General features: G+C 41.0%; 1 protein-coding gene across 1 annotated transcript in view; it reads right to left on the bottom strand.

Moving 5' to 3' along the window:
• Positions 1 to 8,409, bottom strand: part of LOC102197361 (abl interactor 2-like) — a 30,493-nt gene that overhangs the window by 9,405 nt on the left and 12,679 nt on the right. Inside the window, exons 2-5 of the mRNA XM_013915625.1 lie at positions 6,546 to 6,713; positions 2,566 to 2,742; positions 1,981 to 1,998; positions 1,269 to 1,372 (exon numbers count right to left, since the gene is read on the bottom strand). Coding sequence (XP_013771079.1) covers positions 1,269 to 1,372; positions 1,981 to 1,998; positions 2,566 to 2,742; positions 6,546 to 6,713 — 467 coding nt within the window. The remainder of the gene's footprint in view (positions 1 to 1,268; positions 1,373 to 1,980; positions 1,999 to 2,565; positions 2,743 to 6,545; positions 6,714 to 8,409) is intronic.

Below are 8,409 nucleotides of genomic sequence, written 5' to 3'. Positions count from 1 at the left end.
TGTGTGTGTGTGTGTGTGTGTGTGTGTGTGTGTGTGTGTGTGTGTGTGTGTGTGTGTGTGTCATTCCCTTCTGCCGGGTCAAATCTGTAATAAGCTTGCAGCAGGATGCTCCATCCTTCCACAAGACACAAACACACACAATCTGCAGCAGTTTCACACATGCACACGACTTATCTCAAAATCAGTTCAGAAAACAACACATCTGTGAGAGCAGATTTATCTTATCAGTCCTTTTATATTGAAATTAGGATGCTGTGTAAAAACCACTTAAACAATCAGAAAGCAGCAATCTGCAAATTTCAAACCAATATTTTATTCACAACGGAGCATATGAAGGAGATTTTACCATTTCATGAAAAATATGGAATCACTAAATATGTCTCCAAACATTGGGGTGAGGGTGAGGGGGCATTAAAGGTATCATTTAGTTTTCCAAGTTAGTGGCATTAGAAGGAAAAACAGGAGGAATATTTTCCAACTAATTAGGTTCATTGGCAACAGGTCAATAATATACTTGGGAATAAAAGACGGGCAGAGGTTAGTATTTCGAAATAATCTTCTTCAATGTAAAATTACAAGGACTTGAGTATTTCATCATTTACAGCAGCGGTCCCCAACCCCCGGGCCTCGGACCGGTACCGGTCCGTGAGTCGTTTGGTACCGGGCCGCGAGAGTTGAGGCTCAGGTGTGAAATGTATGGTTTTCAGGGTTTTTATCGGTTTTCGGTGTTATTTTGTTATCGTTTTTATCGTTAACTCTGTCTTCCTGGGTCTTTTCACGTGTGTTATGAATCAATCTTCTTTTTTCAGACAAGAATGGGACAACAGCTGGTCTCCTCAGTTCCCAGATGTTTACAGACTGTTGAGGTTGCTACACAATGAAAACAAGTAAACATGGTCCCGTCCCAACTTTTTTCCAAAATGAGCTAATATTTTTCATGAAATAGAAAATGGTCACAGTTTAAACATCTGCTATGTTTTATATGTTCTACTGAGAAAAAAAATATGGGGTTATGAGATTTGCAAATAAATGCATTCTGTTTTTGTTTACATTTTACGCATCGTCACAACTTTTCCAAAATTGGATTTGTATCCCATGGAGGCCATACTACTCACACATTTAAGAAAAAAAATTACTCAAGTTCCAATAAATACACAGAACATTCACTTATATTAAACCATGGAAGCACAAAGGATAAGACAAGGTGAATACTAGTAAGGGAAAGAAGATACACATGTGGGAGTGTTGGTGCTAGGCTGTGTACATACCCCAAGATGCCCTTGCCTGCCCGCGGAGGGCTGGGTGGTTTTTGTGTGGGAGGGTTGGACCGAGACAGACCCGCTCCAAGTTTCATGTTCGGCTGACCATTCACCTGTGAGAACAAACCGTGTTAATGCTCAGCGCTCAGCTCAGGCCTTTCACAGAGCCAACATATCAGTAGCTAGCCAAAACAACATCACCCCCGTGTAGCTCACCCCATTCTGCTGAAACAGCTTTAAAACATCAGGTCCTAGAGTCCACCTCTACCGTGTCCTATGATACTGGGTAGAATGATTTATAAGTCCTTTAAGACCATCAGGACTCATTCGAACATGTTCCAACACTAGCTGTCACTTCACGGTTGGACAGCAGGCAGGCTGTGCACTAAATAATACATTTATGAAAGGCACAGAACTCATTAACCAGGCTGCTATGACTTTTATATGAGAACTTATTAAGCATTCAATAGATTTTTATGATCAGGTGAAAATTGGCATGAAGAAAGGGGGCTGAGTGTAAAGAGACAGAGGGAGGAAGAGGAAGCTGATTCTAGCATATTTTGCTGCTTGGTTTGTTGATCACTGCAGTAATAGCACAGTAGTCACTTTCTTAGATCATTACTGCATTTATTGCTTTTCTAACGGCATTTTCCACATTACACAATTTCCTTCATTTATCACACACACTTCTAATCTGTGTAGGTGTTTTGTGCATCCTTACCTTGAACCTCAGCAACCACTTAATATGCCAATGACAGCAAATAGAAGAGAAAAGAAGAGACAGGGTAGTCTAAAGGTTAGTTACAGTGCAACCGTGCCATGCGAATACCAGCAGCCATTAGAGACAAAGGGCAGAAATACAGATGAAGAAGAGCTGGTGGACAGAAAAGTGAGGAGGAGGAGTGCAGTTAAAGAAATAATGGTGAAAGCACAATGCCTAGATAATTATTGCTACTTATCCTAAATAAAAACTATTTATTTACAAGTGCACACTCTACATGCTTAGAGAAAAACCGTGGCTCACTCAGTTATATACATAAACATGCAATTTCTATCCAATTCTTTTTAAAGAGATTTTTAAAAATGGATTTCTTATTAATAGATATGCAAGCCTGGTACAGAGATATTCATTCAAGAGTTTACTAATGCTTGCAATACATAAAAAAAGAAGAGTAAACTAGAAAAGGTGGTACATGCACACGCTTGAGTGCATGGATGAGAATCTGTGTAATCATTTATAAACACTTGAATATGCGAGTTCATATAAACGGATGTTATTATATTCCCTCCTCATTACTCTGCCTACCTTGACTCCATGGCCAATGTCATCCAGGACGCTGTAGTCGATGGGCTTCCTGATGTAGCGCACTGGCCTCTCTGGATTGGCTGGAGCTACAATTTTATGAGCGCGAGACGTGTTTTTATTGGTGGTCAGGATGCCGATCTCCCGCCTCGCTACCTTCTCCTTGTGAATGTCAACGGTCTGGAAGAAGAAAAATAAAGGACGAGCAAATTAAGAGAGAAAAAAAAAAAAAAATCACAAAAAATAGCACTCATTTTAATGTGTCAGTGCTCCAAACTGAAAAGTGGAATATAAATGAATTGCTCCGGTGTGGACGCAGCTTAAGCTAGTAGCACCAACATAAATGCAATACCAGTGAGTTTAGCTGAGGTTGATGAGAAGGAAAGGTTAGAAGAAACTTTTTGACCTCTGACCTTGAAGGAGAGGTCAGAGGTCAAATGTGACATATTTTAAATTTTTTATACGACACTTTCTATACGTTGACAACACACAAGACACTTGTAAGACTTCTAAGTTCTAAGGCTTTTTGTCCATTTTTGACCAATAAACCTTAAGCTGACCTTCAAGACCTTGGTGGATATGAGAAAAACTTATAATAATACAATTATACAATATTACAATGAGTGTACTCTACACACCTACAAAGTTCTATCAGTATTCATTCAAAGCTTTTCCAGCTATCATGTTTATAAAGGGAATAAAAAGCATGGATCCAGCGTTTTACCAAATACAAAACCTCCTTGGCAGAGGTAACAATCACAATCAATCACGTTTAAATGGGAGCTTTGAAAAAAATAACTCAGGATTAAAACTTTGACATTAACATTTTTCTCTGCTAAATTAAGCTTCTTGTTTAATTAAGATGTTGATGCATGATGAGCGTCATTCTTAAGCAAGTGCAAACTTCATGTAGCATATTTCCCCTTGTTGAGTGAGGGACATACTCATTACATGTTTTAGTCTAGAACAGAAACCTGCACACTCCTGTGTGTATTAGAAGTGCACCACAGTGATGGTGTCCTGAATCGCTTTGGTCCTGGATGTTCCTTTCACTTCAAAATTATTACTGGAAACACTGATCATACGCTGCTCGCTCTAGTGCTCCATTAATCACAGCCTTCCAACAGCGTGCAGCGCGTGTCTTTATTTTAATCCCTCAGAAGGCTGCAATGTATTTCGCAAACAATAATTCTTATTGTTTTAAACAGCTGCTGCATGGCCACTGGGTCCCATGTGTGGTCCAAGTGAAGTTGAATTATATGAGCTGCATGCAGCCAGTAAGAGAAATAAACAGACACCGAGTTCACAGTGTCCTTGCAGATCAGCCCGAGCAGCTTCTGACCAAACAGTGAAGTTAATGCTCACATGACAGGTTTATGGCATCGCCTCTCTGACACACACACAGAAGAAACACTGCAGCGCCACAGCCGAGACAGAGAACCCAAGTGGTTAAAGGAAAGTGTTTTTCTAGATATGACAACAGCTGTCAAAACTTTGGCAGGTGGAGAGCCATGAAGAAACCTGTTAAAAGAAGTTGAAGAGAAGTGCTCCTGTGTACCACCTGGTTGTTTTAAGCACAGACTGTGCAATGGAATAAAGAACAAGCTAACATGAGAGCTGTCTGTGTGTAGATAAAATGATTGTTTAATTTTTAAACATGAAGTTTTGAAACTTTGCTGCAGGCTGACAGCAGCTGCCTCCTCTCTCCAGAACAATGACACTTACAGCCTGGAGGGGGATACTTAAAGAGAGAAATGCCATTTATTCCACTACACTACTAAACTTATCCTAATTATTTTGCAGATTTAGACTCATAATACAAACTCAAATTGTCATGCTGCATGCGAAAACCAGGCTAAAGCCCAACATTCTTATTTTTTTAATTTGTTTTGGAAAAGGTGATAAATAACAATATGTGTTATTGCAATACTCAGCATATCGCAAAATGCTAAAAATCCACACAATCGCATTGTGAGTGAAGTATTGTGTGTGTGGGGTGTTGGGTAAGTCCCACCTCTTGTCAAGAGGTTTGTTGGTTTATTTATTTGCAGTTATAGTCCAACCAGGTTAATCTACATTGTGGTGACAGCTTTGAGAGTCATCTGCACACTGTGAAGTTGAGATAATTGTTTGGCTCAGTCTGCATTTCTCGATGGCTTTTCCCAGGCTAAGTAGAAGTCTACTAATAAATTATGCTGTATTATGACAGATTACACTCTCCAGCAGTATATTATGTAGTAGCCAGTTTTTTCAAAGGTCAGTAAAAGTGTATTTGATTGTTTTAGAGCAGAGATGAGGAACTTCCACGCCAATCAAAACAGAGCCTCCGGCCTGCGCTACGAGCACGCCGGGACATCTCTGCCTCACCTTCCACGACTCCTATCGGCCGCTGCAGCATGCAAATGCAAAATGGATTTTTTAAAGATCATCTCAGTGCAATTCCTCACCGCATGAAGCGTTCGCCTACACAACAGATGTGACTGTGTCTCACAGAACAGAAAGCGGCAATTATGACGTGCGACCACAGCCTGGCCCGATATAACAGGGACAGAAGCATCTCATTATTTCTGCTTACAGAGCATTCCGATTATACTAATTATTCGGAGGTCCGACGAGGAGAATGGAGCCCCTGTAACCACTGAAAACTACGATTATTCCTCAAAGCACACAGTTGCTCTGTGAAGAGACTGTTGAGGATTTAAACACTCAGTGAATGAAAATAGCTCTTTTCTCAATAGAGTGCACTGAGCGACGTGTCAGCTCAGAGTTTTTCTAGGAACAGGAATAAGTTGGACACAGCTGCAGTGTGAGATGTGTGGGTGCAGAGTGTTGTGTAAGCCTGATCGGATCCCTGGCAGCACCACACACTTTCACTTCACTGTTGGGTGCAATCACACTTACAGGTGGTTTTATTCATCCAAGCAGCTGACAGAAACAAAATTAGAGCTCTGTGTTCTTTGTCCTCCAACAGTTAGGACATAGTGATTACTGTTCATTTACTATAGCATCCAATATTACTGTAAGTCATGTAAACAAGATTAAAAGAACCCCTGCAGAAGAAACAGGAACACTGGTATCACATTTTAGAGTCTTCGTGGATTTGACGGTGATCGTACACAGAATTACGTTTGCATAGAGTATTAACCTGGTTCGAAAACACCCCGTCTCCATGATTCCAACATTACCCATTAACATTTAAGGGTATAAGTGTTTTTCACTTCACAGACAGAGCCGAACAGTGCACAGTGGCCTTTTAACGCTTCTCTGAAAACAGCTCCCTGCTGCTGCTGAAAAAGATGTTCTTATGCCGATAGAGTGAAACAAACGCGGTTTGAAGTTGTAGTCAGACAGCCAAACCCTGAGCTGAAGCTCATTATAAAACTCAGAGTAAAGAGGAGCCACACACTTTCTCTACAGAGACACCATAAACATTGTGTCTATGTTTTCATTGCATACACCATCATAAAAAATACTGATTTAAAGATTGTTTGATGCTTTAACCCTGAACCCTACAAAAAACATTACCAATCAAAGCCTGTTTATCTTAGTATAGTGTGTACAGAAAAAAAAAAGGGCTAGTTTCTCCACCATCGCCACTTTCTGCTAATAATTTGACCTCTTTTCACTATGTTACTGCTGAACATTCTGCATTTTTGTAAACACAAACTCCTCCTGGGCTGCTGCACATAAATGCATTCATACATGATTGCATGTTCTGTTCTTTCATTTAGGAGCCCTCTTGCGGGTGTGTATAATTTTATGTATTGTGTGTACCAGTGTATTTGTATATGGGCCTTCCTGCTCACAAACTTCATATTTTAGATCATGTTTACAGTTTGAAACCTTCAGCGTGCCTCTGGACGCCTGACTTGGATAACAAAGGCAGTGCGAGGAGGAATTTTCATTAAACGTCATCCCTCACACGTACAAAGCGGCTGTTTAATCCTCTAAGAAGAAATGAGAACATTCAAAGTTCAGCGGACCTGTGAAATGTGGTTGACGGAGCTCTCCATGCGGCGGAGTTGTGAGGCCTGGATGTCCAGCATCTGCAGCACATTGTTGGCCAGCGTGTTGATGAGGTAGGCGACGCTGGCCAGAGACTGTGTGGTGTAGCTCTTTGTTTCCTCCAGCGCCCGCTCCTTGTCTGCAGACTGCGGGGAGAGAGGAGACAGATTCAGGACAGGAGTCACAGAGTGCAACCATTTTACTCACAGGCACAGACAGAAAAATGAAGCTTGGAAATGAGAAATATCACACGAACGTGGGGCTGATAAAACGGATGAGGATTTTTCAGACTAGAAATGTTCTATTACATGCCTTGCTTGCCCAGTCATGCTCAGGTGGACCTCGTTTGGCTAACTCCCTACTTAGTATGAATTTATGACGTGAATAATTGTAGTTGATCTGTGAAGCCTAGTTTGCAGCAAATCAATGAAATACCACAAAAATAGTGAGAAATGTCAAAACTAGTCCTCACAGTAACAGACATACACATGAATAAAACCCTTATGATTTCTGCTGGAATGTCACAGTCAGCATTTTATCGAGAGAAGCTGGCAGAATGTGTGTGTGTTTGCATGACTGCATGTGTCAGCGTGCATCAGCAACTACATGTGCGAGTTCACATGTGTACTGTATGTATAAAGAGAGTGTGTGCATGTTTGTAAATCTCTGTGAGGACCAACATGTGATTTATAACTTAGGATCGAGGACATATGTGGGAAGTGAGGTCATTTTGGCTGTTCCTCACTTTTAAAATACGCCCTCCAACTGATCGGGGGATTTATAATTTATGTTATATAAAGGTCAGTGTTGAGCTGAGGGGCAAGGGAATTATGGTCCCCACGACTACAGAAAGCCCAACATGTGTGTGTATAATTGCTGAAACACAATGTAGGTCAGTGCAAACTCATTCACGCCCGAGGTTGACAAGAAACACACTGACATCTATGTGTGCCTCTGTGTTACACACGTACTCTCACACACACACAGACTACACACTTATAGAGACTTGAAATATATTATCAATAGACAACACCAACGCAAACACACACAAAGAGTTTGTGTCATAGGTTTAGATGACCCAGAGCCCTACATTCAGTCGCAGAGTCTAAACCATTAAAACTTCTTCAGTGACATAATTAAAGAAAACACTGAGAAGTGGTGTCACGAACCTCAAAGCAAACCAGCAAGTGCTTCACCAAGTCAGAGACACAATGCTGCATTTGAAGTCGCTATTGTTACAGCGTAAAAACAAAAACCGCACGCCGACGTCATAATAAACTATGTGTGAGAGCAGAGCAAAAAGAAAAGAGAACAGCAGGTGTTACAGAGGCTCAAGCGGTGACCTCTGCCCTCAGCGAGCTGTGCAGCACTTTCCAGCCGTTTTAGGTGACGCCTGCTGTGACGGCTCAGCTCAGTGTTTTAACACTTCGAAGAGCACAGTGAGATTTTATTTTCATATTTTACATTCCAAATGGGTAGACAGAGAACTTGCAGCAAGTTCTATTTTTTCAACTTTATATTTTTGTCACAGCGAGGGCTCGAATTCTCTGCCGTCTGCCTTATTAATGCTTCATGTGCTGATTCTAGGAATCTGGCAGTCTACTTGATTTATGAGACATAACATTTCTACATAAAGGTTGTGGACATCCCAGTGTAGTGTAATGGTGATCTTGTTTAGTGTTATCTGCTTAAATCAGGTCAGAATACACAGTGTAACAGTAACTGATTATCAGCAGTATGTCGAGGCTGCAGATGTCTGCACACTAAATTTATCACTGCTCCTCATTTCATCCATCACTCCATCCATGCATTTTCAATTGCTTATCCAGATCCAGATCCAGA

This window comes from Pundamilia nyererei, unplaced genomic scaffold, assembly GCF_000239375.1.
Source record: "Pundamilia nyererei isolate P.nyererei 1_Seehausen unplaced genomic scaffold, PunNye1.0 scaffold00334, whole genome shotgun sequence".
Taxonomy (NCBI): domain Eukaryota; kingdom Metazoa; phylum Chordata; class Actinopteri; order Cichliformes; family Cichlidae; genus Pundamilia; species Pundamilia nyererei.
The sequence above is the reverse complement of the archived record's forward strand: the minus strand, read 5'-3'. Positions and strand labels throughout refer to the sequence as shown.